The sequence below is a fragment of the Vigna unguiculata genome, chromosome 8 (genome assembly GCF_004118075.2).
Source record: "Vigna unguiculata cultivar IT97K-499-35 chromosome 8, ASM411807v1, whole genome shotgun sequence".
Classification (NCBI taxonomy): domain Eukaryota; kingdom Viridiplantae; phylum Streptophyta; class Magnoliopsida; order Fabales; family Fabaceae; genus Vigna; species Vigna unguiculata.
In genome coordinates this window covers 25,966,250-25,989,761 of record NC_040286.1, presented here as the reverse complement: position 1 = coordinate 25,989,761, position 23,512 = coordinate 25,966,250, and the positions used below count along the sequence as shown (strand labels likewise).

General features: G+C 31.1%; 3 protein-coding genes and 1 non-coding gene across 8 annotated transcripts; 1 reads left to right on the top strand and 3 right to left on the bottom strand.

Moving 5' to 3' along the window:
- Nucleotides 1-7,374: 7,374 nt before the first annotated feature.
- LOC114195351 lies at nt 7,375-10,713 on the bottom strand. Of its 2 annotated transcripts, XM_028085782.1 has the most exons (6): nt 10,296-10,713; nt 10,028-10,084; nt 9,611-9,693; nt 9,323-9,522; nt 8,544-8,677; nt 7,375-7,631 (listed from the first exon to the last, which is right to left on the bottom strand). In XM_028085782.1, the coding sequence occupies exons 1-5, from the start codon at nt 10,469-10,471 to the stop codon at nt 8,579-8,581; spliced, it is 615 nt and encodes a 204-aa protein (XP_027941583.1). In that variant the 5' UTR covers nt 10,472-10,713; the 3' UTR covers nt 7,375-7,631; nt 8,544-8,578. The 2 variants fall into 2 exon arrangements, with proteins under 2 accessions (XP_027941583.1, XP_027941582.1); XM_028085781.1 differs by lacking the exon at nt 7,375-7,631 and having other exon boundaries at nt 8,500-8,677; nt 10,296-10,712.
- Nucleotides 10,714-11,357: 644 nt separating this feature from the next.
- Nucleotides 11,358-13,494, bottom strand: LOC114195205. 3 transcript variants are annotated; one of them, XM_028085596.1, is made up of 5 exons: nt 13,221-13,494; nt 13,082-13,147; nt 12,884-12,969; nt 12,575-12,774; nt 11,358-11,727 (listed from the first exon to the last, which is right to left on the bottom strand). In XM_028085596.1, exons 1-5 carry the CDS (start codon nt 13,403-13,405, stop codon nt 11,626-11,628), a joined length of 639 nt encoding a protein of 212 aa, XP_027941397.1. In that variant the 5' UTR covers nt 13,406-13,494; the 3' UTR covers nt 11,358-11,625. The 3 variants fall into 3 exon arrangements, with proteins under 3 accessions (XP_027941397.1, XP_027941398.1, XP_027941399.1); XM_028085597.1 differs by having other exon boundaries at nt 12,884-12,966; XM_028085598.1 differs by lacking the exon at nt 11,358-11,727 and adding an exon at nt 11,911-12,024.
- Nucleotides 13,495-18,176: 4,682 nt separating this feature from the next.
- LOC114193885 lies at nt 18,177-21,361 on the top strand. Of its 2 annotated transcripts, none has more exons than XM_028083858.1 (6): nt 18,177-18,575; nt 18,672-18,938; nt 19,919-20,070; nt 20,195-20,300; nt 20,385-20,519; nt 20,987-21,361. In XM_028083858.1, the coding sequence occupies exons 1-6, from the start codon at nt 18,384-18,386 to the stop codon at nt 21,119-21,121; spliced, it is 987 nt and encodes a 328-aa protein (XP_027939659.1). In that variant the 5' UTR covers nt 18,177-18,383; the 3' UTR covers nt 21,122-21,361. The 2 variants fall into 2 exon arrangements, with proteins under 2 accessions (XP_027939659.1, XP_027939660.1); XM_028083859.1 differs by having other exon boundaries at nt 18,434-18,579.
- A 1,673-nt stretch (nt 21,362-23,034) lies between these two features.
- On the bottom strand, nt 23,035-23,106 carry TRNAK-UUU. The gene has a single exon. It is a non-coding gene; the product is annotated as a tRNA-Lys (tRNA).
- Nucleotides 23,107-23,512: the final 406 nt, after the last annotated feature.

The window sequence follows — 23,512 nt, the reverse complement described above, 5'->3', positions numbered from 1 at the left end:
TTTTCGGAAATTAACACTCCTTTTTGCAAAAAATATTTTTTGGAATATTTTGATGGGGTGAAAGGTGAAATTTGATGGCGTGTAAGAAGCTTTAACTAAAGTTTAGCCTAGTCAAGCTCATTTGGTCTCAATATTTTTACCAAGTGGAGAAGGTTTTTGAAGGTCAAGAGAGAGTGTTTTTTCACAGTCCTTGGAAGAGAGAAAAAAGAGAGCAAATTTGTTGGCATATTCACCAAGCCATCGCACTAACATTTCTGCTTTGTTGGATGGTGTTGAAATTTTGACAGCAAGTTCGAAGAATAATGTTATTCACTTTGACCGTTGAGATCATCAATTGTGGGTATGAGGTTAGAAAAATCAATATCACATTGTTCTCTATTTTAGGTTTTTCTTTCTTTGTTCTTCATATTTGAGAGTATTATTGCTTTGATGTATTAGCTAGTCATAGGCACTTGTTTGTGCTTTTAATTTGACTCTCTTATACCTATATTTGATTTTAGTGGAGCCTGATTTACCAGCTTGTGTCCATGGATTTCTACTTCTCACATTAAGATGGTTTTGTCATATTAAAATTATTGGTGTTCTTTTTGTGTGATTATTATTGCAATTTTATTTTGTTGTTGCTCCACGTATATTCTTTCAAGTTTGGGGGAATTATTTTTGTTGCATACTTTAGTATATGTGGTTGTTGTTATTGTTTCCCCTATCAAAGTGATATCAAAGCTCCTTGGTTTAGAGTTATATTTACTTGCTTCAATGATGGAGCAAATACAATGACAATTGTTTTAAATGGTACAAATTATCATTTGCACAAGGATAAGATGAAAGATTTGTTGTTTGTGAAGAAATTGCATATTTTCGTCTTTACTACCCAAAAGTTGAGCACCAATAGGTGTGTGGTTTTATTCAATGTAAATGACATGCTAGAAGTTTAGGAGAGAAGATTAAGTCTTTGTATGCTTATAAGTTAGGCAACAATAAATTATATTTGTTGAATTGCTTGATGAATTAGAGGTACAGGGAGAATTCTTCCATTTTCTATCATTTAAATTAATTTCAAGGTCTCCTACATTAGCCATCAGGAATGAGTATCAACTTTGATGATGAAGTTTTGGGACTATGGCTATTGAATACTTTACCAGGGTCTTAGGAGATATTTCAAGTTTTGATTATATATACTCAGTCCCTAATGGCATTGTTTCTTTCCAAATGGAACAAAGTGATGCTTTCAATGAAGATATGAGAAGGAAGACACATAGTTCTTAATCTCAGTCTAAGGTGCTTGTCACAAAAAATAGGGGGAAGTCAGAAAAAGGAACCGAAGGATGGTAGACAAAAGAGTAGCAAGTTCAAGTCGAGATATAAGAATGTGGAGTGTCATTATTGTAATAAAATAGGGCACATTAAAAAAATACTACTTTAGGAGGAGAAAGGAGAACAAAGACAAAAAGAGCAAACAAAAAGAGAATGATCATGATGATGATGATGATCATATTACTACAACTACCACATGCGGTGATCTTGTTCGTCTTCATGACTATGAGTCTATTAATCTTGTATATGATGAGAGCACGTGGATTATTCATAGTGGTTTTACACTACACGTTACATCGAGGAAGTATTTCTTCACATCTTACACTTTTGGTGATTTTGGAGTGTTGAAGACAGGTAATGATGTTGTGTCAAAGGTTGTTGGTGTTGGGAGTGCAATTACTACTCAGACGAGTCAAACATGCTCTAAATGTTTTTTTTAATGTAATCTCAACACATTTGATTGATGATAATGATTATGACAATCACTTTGGTTTTGGTAAAAGGAAACTCACTAAAAGTAACTTGGTAATGGCTATATAGGGGGAGCAAAATTCTAAATTGTATTGGTTCAAAGCTTTGGTTGCTAAAGATAGCGTGAATGCTATATGTATGTGTTACCACCGAAATCACGAAATGTCATAAAAGGATTGGACTTAATCACACAAAACTTTTCTTTTTTCTTTTTCCTTTATTTATTTATTTATTTATTTTTTATTTTAAAGGAAATTAAAATTTCAAAGAAACTTTAATTTATTTTTTTTATTAAACCTATTTTATTTTTATTATTATTTTATTTGTTTATTTATTTTTTAAAAGGATTTTTATTAAGCCGGACGAAATTAGGTGTTGACAATATGCAAGCATCTTTGTGGCATCGAAGGATTGGTAATATAAATGAGAAAAAAGGCTTAATTACTTAGTAAAAAATTATGTACTTTTGGGATTGAAGAGTGTTGAGTTGGAGAAATGTTCTCATTGAAGGTAAACAAACCAGAGTATCCTTCAAGAAGCATCCTTCTTTAAGGAAGTCAAAGTTGGTGAATTATGATGTTTGTGGCCCATTAAAGGTAAAGACGTTTAATGGTGCACTTTACTTTGTTACTTTTATTTATGATTGTTTTAGGAAGCTATGGGTCTATGTAATTCAGTAAAAAGATCAAGTACTTGAAAACTTCAACGAATTTCATGTTTTGGTTGAAAGACAATCAAGCACGAAGCTAAATGTATCCGTATTGATAATAGTGGTGAGTACTTGATAAAAACCCATTTTAGAATTTAGCATTTTATGGTATTTTAGTGATTAAGAAAGCTAACAATGTTTTGTGTGTACGGGAAGACAATGTATCTTTATTGGTTATGAATATGATGAATGTGGATACAAGTTGTATGATCCTATAGAGAATACACTAGTTTGAAGTCGTGGTGTGCAATTCATGGAGGACCAAACAATTGAAGACATTAACAAGGTATAAAAGACTACACCTGAGAAAGATAGTAATCTAATTGAGGGTAATCCAATGCAGTTACCTGTTCACAATCTGAATAAAGTTGAGATTGATGCTAAAGAGGATGAACAACATGGTGATGTTGATGATCAATAGGTTGGAGATAGAGTATAGTTTCAAATTGATGATGCTTATGATGATATCGTTATACACCTAAATTACCACAAGTTCCTACCAAAAGGTCCAATAGGCTGATAAAACCATCTTCCATGTATCCTTTTGATTAGTATGTAACCTTGATTAATGGTGGAGAACCCGAGTGTTTTGATTAAGCTTTGGATAGTGAAGAAACCAAAAATTGGTTGGATGAAATGCAAGATGAGATAAAATATTTACATGATAATCACACTCATGACTTGGTGAAATTGTCTAAGGAAAAAAAAAACTTTAGAGAATGAGTGGTTTTTCAAGGTGAAGTAAGATGCTAATTATATATTTCCAAGGTACGAGGCCAAATTAGTCATGAAAGGGTTTAGAAAGAAAAAATGTGTTGATTTCAATGAGATTTTCTCACATGTGGTAAATGTCATCCATTAGTACTGTGCTAAGTTTAGTTGTTATTCTTGTTTATAGGTTGAGTAGATGTGAAGATAACTTTCCTTCATGGTAATTTAGAGGAAGATATTTACATGAAACAAATTGATGACTTTCTTGTTGAAGGCAAGGAAGATTGTGTGTGTAGAATGAGGAAGAGTCTATATGGTTTAAGGCAGGCTCCAAGATAGTGGTACAAGAAGTTTGAATCATTTATGTGTAATCAATATTATAAAAGGATTACTTCTGATCATTGTGTCTTTATTAAAAAGTTCTCTAATGATGAATTTATTATCCTATTGTTGTATGTTGATGACATACTTATCGTTGGGAAAAATATTTCCAGAATTAGAGACTTGGTGAGTCTTTTTTCATGGAAGATTTGAGAATTGCTAAAAAGATTATTGGCTTAAGTATCTCACATTATATAAGAGAAAAGAAGATTTATCTATCACAAGAGCACTACATTAAAGTGTTGCATAGATTCCAGATAGAAAAAGTTAAAGCTATGAGCACTTCTCTTGCTACTCATTTTAAACTAAGTGTTAAATAGAGTCTTCAAATGAAGCTGAGAAGACATAAATAAGCATAGTCCCTTATGCATTTGTAGTGGGCAATTTGATGTATGCAACAATATGTACACGACAAAATATTGCACCTGTTGTTCGTACAATCAGTCAATTTCTGTCAAATCCTGGTAAAGAGCATTAGAATAATGTGAAATGGATTTTGAGGTATCTTCATGGTACTAGTGATTGAAGGCTTTGTTTTGTTTGTGATAAACCTACTTTAACGGGTTACTCAGACTCAAATATGGTTGGGGACATTGATTCTCTAAAGTACATTTCATGCTATTTGGTTAAGTTTGCGGGGGAGTTGTGGCTTGACAATCAAGGCTATAAAGGTGTGTAGCATTGTCTTCGATAGAAGCAAAGTTCATTACCTTTACAAAAGCAAATAAATTCCTATAATAACTTGGTTTTGTGTATAACAACTAGCCATTATTTTGGGGATAGTCAAAGTGTTATCTATCTCGGTAAGAATCCAACTTTCCATTATAGGTCCAAACATATTGATGTGAGGTATTATTTGATATATGATGCTTTGGATGATAAGTTGTTAGAGTTGGATAAATTTCATATAGAAGACAATGGCGTTGATATGATGATTAAGGCACTACCAAGGAAGAAGATTGAAGCTTGTAGTGAGATTGCCGAATTGGCGGTCACCTCCATATAGTTGTAAGAGAGGATATGTGTTGGGTTAGATTCCCAACTATGTGTGTAAAAAGTCCAACCTAGTCAAATCCATTTTGCCTCACTTATTAATCTAAGTGGAGAGGGGTATTTTAGGTAAAGAGAGAGTGTATTTTTGCAATCCTCAAAAAAGAGAAAAGAGAGAATAAATTTGTCGGTATATTCTATGAGTCACCTCAAAAAAATTGTAATTCCTTCTTCATTTACAGTTGCATTGGCTAGAAATTTTGATTGTAAGTTCAAGGTATATTGTTCTTCATTTTCACCATTTGGATTGTCAATTGAAGGTTTGAGGTTAGAGAAATCAATCTCGTGTTGTTGGTTGATAATGATCTATTTTGCCTAATTTGGTACATGTCTTTGGCACTTAAATTGAATGAAATCTCCATATTATTGAGAAAATCAACCCTCTTTAGCTTAGGATTCCATAATGGGATAATGAGAATTAAAACATTGTGAATTTAATGAAAATTTGATGACTTATAGTGAATTTTATAAGGAATTGAACACTTTGCAGATAAGCCCCATAACTGTTATATAACATTGAAAGGCAGATTGTATAGGTTAAGCATCAAGTATGGTGGAAGCCACGAAGGAAACTTCTGGTCAAGGAAATCCTCCAAATAAGGAATCCTCTACTGCTTAAGCACTAAGAATGGAGCCAACCCACAATCTTATTTTGTATAATAGAGAACTAATGTCTTGGTTTTAGGCATTGAGTGGAGAAATAAAAACTATAGTAGAGTAGGAATACAATGCTATGAGTCTAAATAGAGATGCTCTTAATGTAAATATTATGTCAAGATGTTGTTGGAATTGTATTGCAACATTCCATGAGTTGGTGAACCCTCTCGTGCCGAGGTTGGATATAATCAATTGTAATTTTTTGTACTACTACCTCTTAAATGTTTATGCATGCTTTTATTCAATGTTTATGGATTGATTTATGCTTTATTGTTTGAGCAAATTAGCTACTCATCTTATTTCATCAACTTAAATTGATTGGAAAGTGGTTTAAGTTAAGATCCAATTGAATCATCTATTGTTGTTAAAAGTTGGGAATAGATCTATATACTTTAGCTAGCTATAGAGCCTTATTCTTAAAGCAAGGATTTATTCAATCAGGAGTGGAGGAATTGCACTGAGTCTGAAGTCCTTAGGTTCTAGACTGCAGGAATGAGTCTAGAGTTACCTTAGAGTACTTCCAGAACATTAAATGAATTGTGTCTAAATATAAAAGACAAGTAGTAGTACAATAGAAGAAGAAGAGATGAAATCAAATCATAGTATCTATTCCACTCAATCTATATAATATACTATTATCCATATTTTTCTAAAAGGACCCCAAAAGTCAACTACCAATATACTTCTTAGATCCTTATGCATACGATAACCTCATTCTGCTGTACTGAAACTGATTTGGTGCACTTGCTCAACGAAATACTTATTTTGAAACTTGATCTTTCAACTCATTGTTTTGAGGCTTGGGCTTAACTTGGTGGACATAAAATCTAGACTAGCTTTTGTCCCCATTAAGGTTTTGCCGCTGTTGTTGGGGATTTAGCTTAAGTATTTGGTAGTTTTAAATATTCTTTCTTGTAAATCAGTACATATCTTGTGAAGATCATATCTTTATATTTGTAAAGTTTATGTTTTGTATTTTGAAAGTCTTTGTTCTCATTTTTTTTTCTATTTTTGTTCATACAAATCTTAAATAAGATATAAGTTTAAAAGATACATATTCCTTTTTCTTGTTTGAAATCTTGTGTTTTTGTGTTGTGAGGAAATTTCTCTACAGAAAGATTGACTTTTGAATAGGACATGAAAGAGTTGAAGATGAGAATCAAGAGCAAAGCAAAAATTCATATAAAAAGGAAGTCCTTCTTCAATAAGAAAGATGCATGATCAATAAAATAGAGTCATGAATCTCTAAACCGAGGAGACATATATCTACCATTAATCATATGCACAACAATTTTGAGTTTTTGTATTGGCGTTCAATGTAACCTAAGGAACATTGAGTGCCAACCTGCAAAATTTATTCTACAGAACTTTAGGGGCCTCGACACTGAGTGCCAACTTTAAGTCGTTGAGCACTAGCTTTGTGCAACTTGAGTGCCAATTGCGGTGCTGAGTGGATTATTTTTTGGGGTTTTGAATTCTAGTTATTATTGGCCCCCTACTTATCTGAAAGGCTTTCAAATAGAGTGAAAAGAAAACACTTTTTTTTCATGTATTCTCTCTCTGCCTTTCTACACATAAAAAAATTACAATTTTCCATCTCTTTCAAGTTTCTTCCTAAAATTTCAACACTGCAATCTCCAAATAAGTGTCTATTAACTTGAAATTCTCATTGGACTCGCCAAAGTTTAGGTTTCATTTAAAAGGATATGGTTGTTTCCTCATTCACAAACTTCGTGTAGGTTTGCAAAGCATAATGTTGATGTTTCTTTGATCAAGTATATACTTAGGGAACTTAAAATATGTTTTTGGAGGAAAGAAAAAGTAACTTTTTTTCACGCATGCTCATTCTCATTGTTAGTTCATCCAACATTCCTTGAATTATATATTATGTCTGAATTTTAAATAGAATGTGATTGGGATTTATTCACCACCATGCGTTTTAGTAATTCATTTATAAATAGTGCAATATTGAAGTTGCCTTATTGATTTGTACATTGTTGGAACTCTGATGCTTAAGATAGTGAACACTACAAGTGTGAAACTTGAATACTAATTTGCCTTTGCATTATCTTTGTGATTTTGAACTGTGCATATGATAGTGATGGAATGAACTGCGAAATCACCTGTGTATTCTCAATGTTTAAAATTATGTTTGCTGTGTTATGTAAATAGCCTCATGCTAGAAGTATCATCTGAAGAGAGGACACCCTTTCCATCTCAAGTTAGGGAAGACCTTATTGGTGAGGTCATATTTGATAGCAATTTATGGCATGGCCTAGGGATAGTCCATTCCTTCAAAGGGAGGCCAGTCTAACAAATTTTGAACCTACTGCAACAACTGAAACAAAGCTACCACAACAACAACCATAGCCACAACCTTAGATACAAAAGGCTAGTACTAAAGCTGACCAAACATATAAAAGAATAGAAATTGTACAAAAGGCCAGTACTGAAGTTGGTCAACCAAATTACAACCCTACAAAAACCTTAGTGATCCATGCTAATTGTGTGTACATAATGATTAGAAACAAAATACAAAACTAAGTAAAGTTTACAAGGTTTCCTAGAGTGAAACACTCAACTAGGAGGATAATTGATGAGTGCATATATTTTTGCCTTCATTCAATGTTTAATTATAGAATTTTAATTGATTGTTGTGCTTAAAAGATTAATTTAATTAGAATTTATGATAATTAGGCTTAATGAGTTTGTGAAATAAAAATGACTTAAAAAGTGATTTTAGTTGTATAAAATATTTTTGAATATTCTAACATTTATTGATACAATCTGAAATTAGATTTGATTCATTAAAAGTGTGAAATTGAATTATTTCCGATTACAAACCAAAGTTAATAAATTCTAAAAAAAATATAGAAGGAGATGAAAAAAAGTATACAAGCAGCTAAATAATAAAAATACACGCATTGTATGTATGTCACTTTTTTTTTATAATAAAATATAATTAAATATTTACAATTTTATTGTAGATGATTTTTTTTTATTTTGTAGATAATTTTTTATTATAAATAGTTAGTCCAATTAAAAAAATGATTAAACTTGAAAAGAATTCGTTAAATTTAAAAAAAGAAACCGTCACTTAAAATATAAAATTGGTAAAATTGATTTAAAAATAATACTTAAAAAGTAAAATAAAAAATAAAATGTGAACATAAAAGAAGAATCTTCATTATAATAATAATAATATAGATAAGAATTATAATAGTATAGAGTAACATATAAGAGTCATTACATGCTAAAATGATGGATCTGCGACATTGATTTACTCTATTTTGGATCTCTTGAATCTGTAGTGGGGACAACACTTTCCTCTTTAAGAGTAGTTGATTCAAAGAAGGAATCCACTTCCTTTTCCAATTCTTCTACCTGCAATTTTATCTTGTTATCTCTCATCCACCTCATCACACACTATAATCTTACATATTCATGTCTAAATTTTTCATTACCCTTCAAAAAGATGCTTCATACTGTAGCAAGAGCTAAATATTAATTTTATCTGATATATCATATCATCACGAATCTCATTCAAATCATGAACAATACGTTTTTCTAGTAAAAATAAAATTAGTGCTCAACATATAATTAATAATTAAATTATACATTTTCTCAAGATGATAACATCTGCATTGACTGAAAAATTGACTGAAAAAGGTATTGACTGAAAAATTGAGTTTGGGACATCTTGCGTGTTAAATCTTAATATTTCCAAATGTTTTCTCTTGCTAATGCAAACTCAGCAATATTAACATATATAATTTTTTTAATATTGTAAAATTGCAAGACTAATTCAAATGAGATAATCCATATATATCTCAGGTTTATCTAACCTACCACTATATTTGACTTTTTTACTTTGAATTTTCAACGGCTGATAATTCAAAGGGTACCTAACATGGGCTATTATAATTATATTCACATGATTTTGAATTATATGTACAAGGTTTTAATTAGAAGAATATAAAGGAAGGCATCAATTTATGCATAATTGTGTTTGAATTAAAAGATTAAAACCTTTTCTAACAGATCTTCTGCATTTTGGGCATGCTGGTATACATTTTCAGCTGCATTTTCAACTAATTCAGCAGCATTCTGAAGTTTTCCTTCGGGAAGATGCTTCACAACCCCTTTCGCAACCTTCTCCACTTCCTCAGCCACTTCTTCTACTATATCTGCCACACGTTCTGCTTCCTCTATTGTTGTCTCAATTTTTTCTGTACAAAGATAAAAATTTCTACTATAATTCTGAGAAATAGTTCCTTTTAACGTTATAATTAACAGGGTTCTTATTATTTTTATTACCTTTGAATTGTACCAAAGGTCCCCATTTGCCCCTTGTAAATGATAGAAGTGCAGTGATTATTGTTCCAATGATCCAAACATTCCTGTCAGATAATAATGTCTTTTCTTAAACTCTGTTAATCGCAGATTTAGAACATGATAGTGGCGGAGAAATTATTGTACATTCTAAACATCACTATCTAATTAACTTTTACGTAAGTAAGAAGTTTCTTTTTTTACCTTTCATCGTAAATGAAAATCTCGCATGCATATCGCATTAGTATTAGTTAAAATCACAAACACATTATTTTAGAGATCATGCCATCATTTTCAGACATGTAACAGATTGAGCCATCACAATATATTAGTCCAAGCTATATCAACTTTGTGCATTCAAAACTTCTGAATCAAATCAAAGTTAGGAGGTTGATGAATTACCAATCACCATGAGAAGAATCAGATGGGGGTGGTATGCTGGAGTACACAATCATGCTCCTGAAAAAATCGAAAAAAATTGTTTGATACTATTTGACAACATTTTGACATTCATAGATAAAATAATCATAAAAAAAAAAGAGTAAACTTTTGTATTTGTAAAGAAAAAGTGAAAAGTAGCTAAACATAACATAAAAATGAGTTTAAAGAAATTTTGAGCGTCATAAAATAACATTGTCCAAGAAAAAAACTGTACGAGGATTATACTTACATATTTCTTGTGCTTTCTTTTTGGAACCTCAAACCCAAGTTCTGTTGTTGAACTGATAAACCCTTAAGTTTGAGTTTGGAGTTGAATCGAAAAGGATGAAAAGGGTGATGATTATCGACCTTTGAAGCTTGACATACCATGAAAGTACACTTTTGAGCAAAGCTTGTATTTGCCATTATGTGAATGAATTCAATACATTCAATTCCGAAGATAACTAGAGTTTCTCAATGAGGATGATGGAAGCTTTATAAGACTATTGATCAACTGGATAAGACGATGGAAAGGTTTATATGGATAACGAACGTAGACCAGAATGGTACAACGTTTTTATTATACAACTTTGTCACTTCTAATTAGTAGGTAATACTATTCAACCGCCATGTTATATCATATGAATAAACCAATGATGTCGGTGTTTGTGATAGAAAAAGAAGCTATATAGCTCCACGAGGAAAATCTATTGATTAAGGTAACTCGGTTTCTTCATGCACGCCATCATCTCTCACGTTATCTCAATTTTATATAATTTAACTTTATTATCTATTGATTAGAGAGTAACTAAATAACTATGCTAAAAATTGTATAATATGAGTTTCGATAACATCTTTAGTTTTTAATAGATTGAAATTTTAAATTGTTTTACAGAAACAATTGTAGGTGCTTTGTATATATTTATTGACCTGGAATAAGGAGATGGCCCACTCTGCCCTCTAATTTGAAATATTTTGTAACAAATAATTTTGTTCACTTTCTTGTTTAGGTAGGTTTCACACTACTATTGGATATTAAATCATTCACATATCTTTCATTGTATAATTGTTTTAAACGTGGCTTTAATAAAAACATTTTATAGCATAATTTTATTTTGTACAAATATAATATTAGGTACCCCATGTGGGTTCTATCCGTAGTTTAAATATTACACGTGAGGAGTCTAGCTAAATAGAGTGAGAATAAATTTGTTAATTTGATGAGATTACTTAAAACTCTATCCAACAATACAATGAATTCATTATTGACAAATAGCCTAAGATATTAACACAAATATTATGATACAGATAATTTTACATAATTTGGTTTTTGTTTACTTTCCATATTGATGGTGATGTTTTTCTTTTGTAGATAACTAATTGATAGGTATGCATCTTTCATTTCAACATGGGAAACAAGTTGCTGAAAATGTTAAGCTTATGCGTGAGAGAAGAAATAACTTGAGGAATAAAATTTGTACAAGCTAGATGTTACTGTAATAAAAAGAAAAGATGTAAAAACGTGGTGTTTGATTTTTCAGTAGAAGAATTGTCGCCATGCTCAGCAACCGTGTTTTTCTCTATTTCTGTTCTTTTGCTTCTGAAGTCGTCGTTACGCTACTTTTATGATGAGTGGTTGATTCAGTAATGAAGGACTCCAACTCCTTTTCCATGTTCTCAACCTACACGTTAACCCAAATTCCAATCTCAATTATCGTGTTAAGTATAAGCTTGATTACTACCAAAATTAATAGATAAATTCTGCAATAAGTAATAATAGCAATTTGCAAGTTATTATAGCTTGAGCTAGATTTGAACAAAGCAATTGCGACGAAAATTGACTCTGTCAACTTGCGTGTTGGAGATTAAAACAAGTAATTTTCTGTTTATTGAAGTCTCATCTAATGAGCAAGGGAAGTTACTCTATCGTTTGGCAACTTGTAATAGCGTCATTGTAAGACTAAGCCAACTCCGAAGAACTACAAGAAAATTTTTAAATATTAATTAATTTTAGTGATTAAGAATTGTTTGTGATTATAATACCATTTTAGATACTAAATATATAAAATTAAAAAATTATTGATTATTAAAATAATTATTATTATGAATGAAAAATTATAATTAGTCACTAAATAGGTTTCTGAAATTAGATACTATGATTTTGGCTGTCAAAATAATTACTTTCTAAGTTGGTCACTAAAATTTAGTTATCAAAATTTTGACTACCAAAAAATTTAGTTTTTAATTTGTGACAAATTTAGTGATCAATTATAATTTTTTATTTATAATAGTGAACACAAATAATTTTTAATTTTATAAATTTGATATCTAAATTGATTATTATAATAAGTAATTATTTTTTTTTAAATTGATTTCTAATCGAAAATTTTTTGTAGTGACAAAATCTAACAAAGATCTGCCTATGTTCGAATATTACTTACTTTTTATTTCTGGTTAATAAATAATTTCATATTTCTAAACATTTAAACCTTTGTTTAATTTGTATTGTTTCAAGATAGAGATTGAAACCTTTTCTAATGCATCTTCAACACGTTGGGCACGCTTCTCGACATTTTCAGCTACTTTTTCAACAAGTTCTACAGCGTGGCGAAATTTTCCCTCTGGCAGATGCTTCACAGCCTCTTCTGCCACCTTATCTACCTCTTCAGCCACTTCTTCTATAATGTCTACTACACGATGTGCTTCATGTATTGTTGTGTCAACTTTCTCTATGCACAAGAAGCAGAAAAACATCATCAGATGAAAATTATTTCAGGTCTAATTTATGCCAATAATTAATTTGTTTTTTTCTAATGTTCAACTTAGATGATCTCTTACCTTTCAGTTGCAACAAAGGTCCCCATTTTCCCCTAAAAAAAGATGCTAGTATTGAGAATATCGTGCCAAGGATCCAAAGTTTCCTGCTGGAGAATATTTCTCAAACTTTGTTATTGCCAACTTAAACTAAACTAAAAGGGAAAAGAAACAAGTGAATAATAATACATATGATGGGAGATTGGTAAGGAAATGAATTACCAATAATAACCAGGAGAAGAATCATTAGAGTGTTCTGGTATTATGCAAGAGTAGACAACCATATTCCTGCACGAAGGAGTAAAGAAATTGTAATTACTAACAAAAAAAAATGTAATAAAAAGCTAAGATTTTTACGTACATTTTTCTTCTGTCATCGTTTTGAAATCTCAAACCTCGGATCTTTTCTGGAACCGAGAAACGATTGTGTTTGATTCTGGAGTTGAATCGAAGGTGATGATCAACGTTTGAAGCTGGAAATCTACCGAATGTTCCTACGGCTACGCAAGTAATTGTCGGAGTAAAGATTGTATTTGCCATCATCATATGAATCTAATGTAAAAGCAACGAAACTGTACAAGAGGATTGGATTATCTATGTACACGACAGGTTCAAGTGGACAGTAGTTTATAAGACTTTTTAAATGAACTCGTAGTTTCAAAATACATATTAAATAACCGGTGACGAATCTAAGAAATTAAGTCAATGGAAAAAATAAATATAAAATTAAAGAGGACGAAATAATTCTTTTAAATATACTTAATAATAATTTTAATGAAAGGTGTGCACTTGCTCTTGTCCTACCTGTAGGTCCAACACTGCCAATAATATTGTATGAAAAAGAAGAGTTGAAGAAAACAAAGTAAAAATACATCAAAGTTGTAATTGATAGACATAAATATTAGGAAAATGATTTTTTTAACTACTAAATTTTGACAATTTTTTCTTATAATCTTAAGTATCATTTTTTAAGTAATTTTTTATTTTTTATTTTTTTATTTTTAATATTTTAAATCTATTTAAAAGATAATACCTCATGCTATAAAAAAACATTATTAAAATTTACTAGTCAAAAACTATCATTGTCCTATTATTGTGTTCTGTTTATTGTTTTTGCCTGACAAATCTGAGACTAAGATTCGTTTTGCAATATCTATGCAGAAATGCTAACGTACTTCTTGTAATAACTTCTATTTCTTTAGTAAATAACACAGGTCGGTCTTAGATTTCTGTTCGAAAATCATTTCTGGCTTTGCACATGCACACACACTTTTAAAAAAAATCATGTAAAATCACCGTCCATGATAGATCTAAAGGTTAAACCCACGATTCCTTTTTCTTTTCTTTTTTAAAATTCTTCATACATTTTTAGCGTCTTACCATTTCACTTGGAGAATCATATCAAAATGTTCTGAAACACAATTCGACCTTTTTCATATGTACCTATTCGCACACAAACCGGCACATGGTTTGGATTCAACAACCAAATACAATCCATAGCATACGTGATTGAATAACAACTGTGTGCTTGATTCAACAACCAAATACAATCATTTATAAGGTCAGGTCTCTTTCTCTCTTTGTTTGATTTATTTATTTTTATTTGCTTTTTTCTTTTCATAGATATACATTCACTTACTTTTTTTTGTACTTTTGCTAGTTCTATTAGTATGTGGTACCTCTTCTTTTTCACATCACTCCATTCATCCATGTGTGTGAACTGTTGTTATATGTTTGATTGTAAAATTTTATTTTATTTTTTCTTAAATAACTTTAAAACAACGAATCGTCGTGGTTTGAAAATATAATAATAGGTTCAAAACCCATCATTATTTCGAACGAACTTTTAACATTAATTCAAAAGTCGTAATAGAAAATCTATTTTAACCATCGTCAAAACACTTTTTTACAGTAGTTATTGAAGAGATATACATTGACCAAGAAAAGTAGAACGATTTGAAGTTGATTAGAAAAGAAAAAGAAAAGAAGAGCTTGAGGTAGATGCAAAGTTGAATGGGAAATTGAGCTAAACCAAGGTCAACTCAACTAGACTATAAGAAGAAATTGAGCAATTACACATGTTTCAACTTGAGTTAAAAATTGGAAATAGTAAGTTAATTTCAATAGGTATTGAAAGTTTTGTTTAGGAATAATGCAATCCACCATGTTGATTTATCTAGACAAACATAGATATCATATCACACTTTTTAATTTATCAAAAGATGTCTTTGATGACAAATTTATTAATGATTAAATTGTATTTGAAATATTTATTATTGACAAAGCTTTTTGCTTCTACTTGGTCAACCATTTTCATTTTATTTGATCAATATAAAGATAGGTTGAATCATACAATCAATTTTCATTTGACCTAATAATTGAAAACTTCTCATTTCAACATTGACTAAGAACTTTCATTCTCTTAAGAAGAGAAAATTAAGACTAACTCAACCTTACAAAATCAATTTGAAAGGTGAAGTTTGTACAATTTATATACTATAAGTTTGTCTTATTTCTAGTGGATGTGAGATCTCCAACATACCCTCTTACGTCAAGGCATATATATATATATATATATATATATATATATATATATATATATATATATATATATATATATATATATATATATATATATATATCGAGCATGAGACTAGATATTAATAGATGGTTCAATAACAAGTAACATGATAATTATATATAGCAAATAACAAATCTTGCTAGGATAGGTTTCGAATGGTTTTGATACCATCTTAATAAGTAGACGTTAAGCCTAACTCAACCCTACAAAACCAGTTTTGTAAGGTTGAGTTAGACTTAATTTTTTTTTCTTAGGATGCTATCAAAGTCACCTGAAACCTATCTTATAGCGAAAAATTTGTTGTTTGTTGAACCTATCATGTCACCCTCAATCAGATCGCTATCAAACCACTAATTAATGTTTAGTCCCACACTCGAGGTATATGCTTTGGCGTGAGGGGGGGTGTTCAAAATCCCACACTGATTAGAGATAAAAGGTGAATTTATAATATATAAATATATGTAAACTTCATCTTACAAGTCGATTTTGTAAAGTTAAGTTAGATTTAAAGTCCACTTCTTAAAATATTAGATTTTATTGCTTATTACTTTCATTTAACTAGGTTGATGTTAAGTTAAAAACTTTTCATTTCAACTTTGACAAAAAACTTTTGTTTAGATTTTACAATCAATTACTTTCTCTGGACTAGTTTAATATTAAGTTGGAATATTCTTATTTAAACTTTGATCAAAAAGTTTTTCGCATTGTGATAGGTTATGAAATGAAAATACCTAGACTTCAAGCAAAGGTATCTGCTATGAGAGCTGGATTTCAACAAGCAGCTTCTTGGATAGACCAACTACCATTGGAAAAGTGGACCCATGCTTATGATTAGGGGAAAAGATACGACCACATGACAACAAATTTAGCCGAATGAATGAACTTCGTTTTGAAGGGAGCAAGATCATTGCCAATTTATGCTGTTGTTAAAACAAATTTTGAACGAACCAAAAAATGGTTTGTGGAACGAAGGACATAGATTGAATGCATGTTACAAGCTGCCCACCAATATCCAGAGGATATTTATGCTTTATTAAGAAAAAATGAACAACAATCTGCCATGTGCCTTGTCCATAGATATTATCGCTCAAATTCAATGTTTGATGTTCAAGAGATTTCCACTCCCCAATTTGGACGTCACCCAATGTCATACATTGTTAAGTTATTTGAGTGGTGGTGTGATTGCGGGGAGTTTCAAGCTCTTCACCTACCTTGCACTCATGTCATGACTGTTTGCTCATCCTTCCATTTACAACCTTTGACATTTGTGGACCCTATATATAGTCTCCGAAATATCTTCAAGGCCTATGAGGTGCAATTTCAACTTGTTCAAAATGAAGATTATTGGTCTACTTATACTAATCCAAATTTAATCCCTGACCCCCACATGCGACAAACAAACCAGGAAGACGAACTACAACTTGTATCCAAAACGAAATGAACCGGTCACTACCAAATAAACCAAAGAAATGTTCTTTTTGTAGAAGTATTGATCATAACAAAAGCAATTGTCCAAATAGATAGTGAAATTTCATTTTATATATGTAACTCTCATTACTTTAGTTTACAGACTTTCTTCACTTTAATTTTAATATATGTCATCCACAAAAATGATTTATTTCATGTATTTCTTGTTAAGAAAACCTTTTCTTTTCTTCATCTTCATATCTATTTTATTCTCATATAATTTATACAACAAAATTTTAACTTCTTTATTTAATTTAATAATATTATCAAAAACAATTGAACAAAATCAAAAATTTTATTTACAATAAGTTACAATGCCAATACAAAAATATTGATTCCAATCGTTATGCCATTATGGCATGACTTTGCTTATTGTCAATTAACTGAAGTCGTGCTATTATGACAAGACTTTGCTTAACTGAAATTCTACCATAACAGTACGACTTTACTTATTCTCATAATTAACTTAAGTGAAGTCTTCTCAGACTTTGACGACTTCTCTCAAATGCATGAAAGTCACTGTGACTTGGTATGATTTCAACTCTACTTAATTGAAATCGTTATACTTTCACACGATTTCTTCGTAATAAAGTCATTCCATTTTCTGACGACTAACTTCTTCTGATATTTTTTTTTAAAAGTACACCAATGGTTTAAATTGCCCTACGATAAGAAAAAAACCAAAATTTTTATTCTATATTAGCACGTAATTTGTTTAGTAATTTTGAATATTTATGAAGTATCGTTGATAGAAGAGAGATAAAAAGTGGCATGAGAATGTGTCTAGTTAAGAGAAAACACTCCTTAAACATAAAAAAATAAAAATAAATAATACATCATTCTTCAATAAATTTTTTGACAATTTAACTATAATAAGTTTTAGAAATTGCAAAATCTTAATACGAACTTGTCAGTCAAATCTTTAAGTTATATGCATCACTTTGAAGGAATCAACAATTTATTATGGATTTTTTTTCTGAATAACATTGTTTTTACGAAAACCTCGTTCTCTCACTGGAGTAAATGAACAACCTCTCTCACTCGAGTAAATAAACAAGCCACACAACAAGATATCATGGTTCTATTACAGAAAATAAAGCGAACATAAACAATAAAACGAAAAAAACTTCGTATGATATTGCAAAGTTTGTATTTTTCACAAATTTAAATGTAATTTATTATATATTATATTAAAAATATTTATTTATTATAAATTTAAAAATAACATAGTGTGTATGGGAAGAGATGTATATACAATCAATTGACAATGGTTACTGGGTAAAGGTAGAGAGAGGAAACATTACATCTTACATTATCTCGCAACGGTACCAAAGTTCAATTTGAATCTCCCAACGGCTACCAAAATTTCAATTAAACCCTATTCAATTCACAATACACCATTCTCAAATATTGGGGTTTTGGTGGCATCGCTTTCTTCCTTAATCGCAACCCTACCTTAGACTTTGAGCAACAACAATGGATCTTCCCCCACAAATCGACTGTTACATCAAGGAATCCATCGACCACATTGTGGGCCTTCCCGTATCGGATCAAACCCTCCTCACAAAGCTTCAAGCCTCCGAAGAGTTGCGGCGCCAACTCCGACAGCAGCGCCTCTTCCTCCTCGCCAAGCTCAAGGAGAAAGACGATCTCATCGAACTCGCTAGAGTTTGTAATCTTTTCTGTTTTGCTTCCACGATAATTGTTGGTAATTAATTTATTATTTATTATTTTTTTATTTATGGAGTTTTTTGTTGTGAGCAGAATGAGGCGACCATGAACGCGCAAGCGATGAAGAGGTTCGTTGAGGAGAATCAGAAGTTGGCGGCGGAGTGTGAGAGACTGGTGGAGCAGTGCGTGAAATTGGAACGGGAATGCGCCCTCTACGACCACGATAGGGAAGCGTTGATGGAGTTTGGGAACGAGGCTGATGAACGCGCGCAGGTGGCTCACGCGCGTGCTTGCGAATTGGAACGAGATTTGTGTCTGTTGGAGCGTCAATTGAACAAATACAAACAGCAAAACGAATCAGTATAGTTTTTCTTTTGTCTTTATTGTTTGATTTCTCATCTACGGTTATTCCTAATGTCTGATTTATACGGTTTACAAAAGTAACTGAGACTTTTCCAAATTGGTAATGTTGAATGGTTTCTGTGTAAACTGTGATGCTTACATTAAGCGTAGATGAATTCAGTGCAGAAAAGCCTGTCCTAGTGTGTGGAGAAATTATTAGATGTTTCGTAATCACACGGTTCCTAATCAACCAAAGGTAGTCTAGCTTAGTTGATTAAAGAGTATGTGGGTTATTTTGAACCCAACCTACTAAGACTATAGAGAATTCTTGGTGTCTTGAACTACCTGATAATTTTTATATGTTGTAGGTCATTCGTTGGAATTTCAGTTTATGTATATGTATCAATTTTTAGTTGAAATCATCCTTTTTCATATGTAGATTTTGTTTGGTTTCTTATGCAAAAGCCAATCTGAACTGTTTGAGAGAATTATTGAATGATATCTGATGGGAAGGGGTTTAAAACTTGATTATGTGAAATCTGTTGGGAGGAACTTTGGAACTTATTTTATTCATTGTTTTGCAATTGTCAGCTTATTTATCGTCTAGGTACATGTGCTGAACTAGATTGAAGTTTGAATTTGGTGGTGTTTCTATTAAGCCAAAGGAAAGAGGCCTGGAATTTGATATCATGAAAATTGAAATAATTTTTCATTGCTTGTAGCCGCAATATACCCTGTTCAAATAATCTGGAACATTCGTTCAGTATAACTACAACTACGTGTGGTACAATGGTGTTGCTAATTCCTAAGTTAAAAAACATATTATTGAACTTGGATTAGTTACTGGCAGACAGGCACGCTCACTTCCTTGTTTATAGTTTCTTTGTTTTTATCTATTTTCTTAACTGTGAAATGGTAATGGCTTTCAAAGCCTTCCTCAAATTTTAGTCCTTTGGTCATGAATGTTAATGAATGATATTTTTTACTTTCTATTGAAGGTTGATTCTTCTTCCGGAACACTTGATGAAGAAAAATTGCTTGACTCCCTGTTGGCAACAGTTACTAGTGCAGATGAGTCTTGTACATTTGCATTCTTGAATTCAAATAGTGAAAATGATCAGTGTAAGAAGTTGCTGACAATGTGGAACTGGTGAGCCTTCTTTAGCTGTTATTTCATGTGCCAGTCAATTAAACACATCTGTGGCTAAACCATAAGATCAGTATGTTTTCTTGTTTACGATTTTCATACTGATTTTTTATTATGGATTTTCTAGTTTGAAGCCATCAACACAGAGAGTTTTGGGTCTTGTTGCTGAAGTCAAATCTCTAGAAAATGATAAAGAAAATCTAAGGGTTAACCTTCACAGAGCTGAAGATGAGGTTAGGATTTCTTTCGTGGACCGTTCCAATTTTCATATTGTTAATGAACATAAAAAATAACTAATTTGACTTGGTATACCATAGGTCAAATTATTGTTTGAGGAAAATAGCGTGTTGCATAACGAGAATAAAAGATTGGCGAAGCGATGCATGGAAAGGAGCCATAGCGGTTCTGATAGGAAACATGGCCATAGCCATACCGGCAGCGTTTCTGCGAAGGTGAAACCCTCTCGGATTAATACATTTGACTTGTCATGTAGAGAAAACCGTCTTTCTTTGCTTATAACTGGCCTATGTGTTACAGTTTCCTTTTAAAAAGATAATTTTTTTAACAAAATAATAATTCTAAAAACAATTCCTGCAAAAAAATTCAATGTTTCAAATCTAGCAGAAGCGAAAGAGAATGAAAAAGTTATTTTTAGAGTTTTTCATAGAAAAAAAAGTTGATGTTATTTCTACGATGGAAACAGACATATATTAGTTTATATACGAAGAAAGACTAAATTTATTCATAATTATAAAGACGAAACCATGTAATTCCAAAAGCTTATTTTATCTTTGTATAATATGAGAAGCACTTTTTTTGTTTTGAAGATATGAAAACAAAAGCTTATTTTATCTTTGTTGTACATGACATGCAACAAATGGATGCTTCTTTATTAATTTGATTATTTTGGTTTTTGCAGTCAAACAAGAGAAAGTCTAGTCGCAAGACAAGTAGCCCAATGGGGAGAAAGATTGATTTTGAAGATTTAATAGACTCAGCAAGAACACCCTTGTCACCTTTGGGAAATAAACTCCTAGAATTGCAGCATGAATAAGAAATCAAAGTGACTGATGTCTCTCATTAACAGACAGGCCTGACAGTTCTTTAATTCAAAGTTCTGATAGGGTTTTGGTTAGTCCATGCCATATTCTTAATGGTTGAACTCATGACATGTAATTCTCTGAATACTAGTCTAATTGTTAAAATGTATTTGCTATTCAATTTTATTGGCATTTATGACTTGGAAAAAAGTATAAGTATAGAACAAAAGTAAACACTGATGATGGCTTGAATATTTCGGGACATCAAGTTTTTTTTGCATTAGAACGAAGTGTATGTATTCTTTCATTTGGTTTGTTTGTATCTAATCACGAAGTAAACATAACCGTTACGATTGAGTCGAACTTATTCAGAATCACTAATTCTAGTCCATGTTAGTGAAAGAAAATATAATAAAATGTGTGACCGGCATTTTTCTTTAAGGCAGAACAACAAGTCGTATCAGATTCAAATAATCAAATTATTTTGGGTTAAATATGTTTTTTTTCCATTAACTTTAAATGAATTTTGGAATAGTCTATTTCGAAACTTTGGACCAGATTAGTTCTTCATCTTTCAAAATGTGTGAATTTAGTTCTTTTAATCAAATTTTGTTAAGTTTATTTGACATTTCAAGTGTATTTCATAATAGTATTTGACTTAACATTAAAGCAAAAATGTGTCAAATAATATAATCAACTCAAATACAATTCTAAAATGTGTACGAAACATCAAATAAACTTACCAAAATTTGATTAAAATGACTAAATTCACGTATTTCGAAAGATGAATGACTAAATTAAGGGACCAAAAATATATTTAACCAAATTATTTTCATCATGGGGGTTAAATTCTATCCAACTTTCATCATTACTTTCTAGTTATATTGCATAATTATTGCCTTTTTTTCTTTATTCCATGCATAACTCCAACTGTATGTATTTTTCTATCATTTTTCCTTTTGCTTCCACGAAAAATGTACTATAAATACCACTAATTAGGAATGTCAACGAGACGGGTAGGGTACGGGCAGTAGTTCCTCGTATCCTACCTGCTGGATAAATATCAGTCCCGTGTCTAGGGACTGGATAAATATCAGTCCTGTGTCTAGGGAAGTCAGAAAAATCTGTACCCATGAGGGAAGTCAGAAAAATATGTACCCACGAGAATCCGCATATAAAACTCGCAACAGGTAGGAAATAAATATTTAAAATAGATACCCACAGTTAATGAGTAAAATATTAAAATATTAACACATTGATTTTGAATAGGTTATTTTTTATCAATTGGTTTTAAAAAAATCTCTATTTATTTGTAAATTGTCATTCAACAATATTTAAATGGGTTATTTTCACTTTGTGTGAAATTTATAAATGTTATGTATTGTATTTTTATTTGAATTTATAATTTACATTTATTTTTAAATATTAAAATTTTCTTTTGTAAATACTCGTGAATATTAAAAAAACATACGAGTACTCGCATATCGGATACCTGCACAGATATTGAGTACGGGTACGGGGCGGATATTTATCCAGCAAGTAGGGTACGAAAGAGTTACTACTCGTACTCTACCCGTCTCGTTGACATCTCTACCCGTACCGTATCCATATCCGTATGAGTATCCATTATGCGAGTATCCACATATTTTTTAATATCCACATATATCCACGGGTACCCACGGCTATTTACAAAAATAAAATTTTAATATTTATAAATTCAAGTAAAAATACAATGCATAACATTCATAAATCTTAAACAAAGTGTATATAACCCATTTAAAGAGTGTTGAATGACAATTTACAAAGAAATATAGATATTTTAAAACCAATAAAGACAATTCATTTACAATATTCATTTCCCATCCGTTACGGGTTTTTTAGCAACAATTCATCCATGGTATAAAGAGATTAAAAAGGACAAAATCAACACCATCTATGGGGATCAAACCCATGACCACATGGTTAAAAGCCACGCACTCTACCACTGAGCTAAGAAGGCAAATTTACATGTATAAAATTTGAAATTATTGTTTTTTAAGTTGGAAATGACTTTAAACTAATTAATCTTTAAAAGACGCCATACTTATATTTTATCTATAAAAAAATAAAATCTAAGGAATAGAATTGGAATAAAATCTGAATACATTTGATTAGGCTGCACGAAAAATTATTGAACTTCCATTAAGAGTTCCCAAAAAGGTCTTAGAAGATTAAAATAGGTCCATTGAGCGCCTCACTCTTATGTTATAATAGATTCAAACAATTACCCCAAATTGACTTCGAGATCATAGTTGTTCTAGTGAAAAACTAAAGAAATGAAATTTACTAAGATATCCAATACATGAGAGATAAAGAGAACAAAACTCAATATATCATAATTTCGCTCCGCCGTTGTTGTGGCTGGA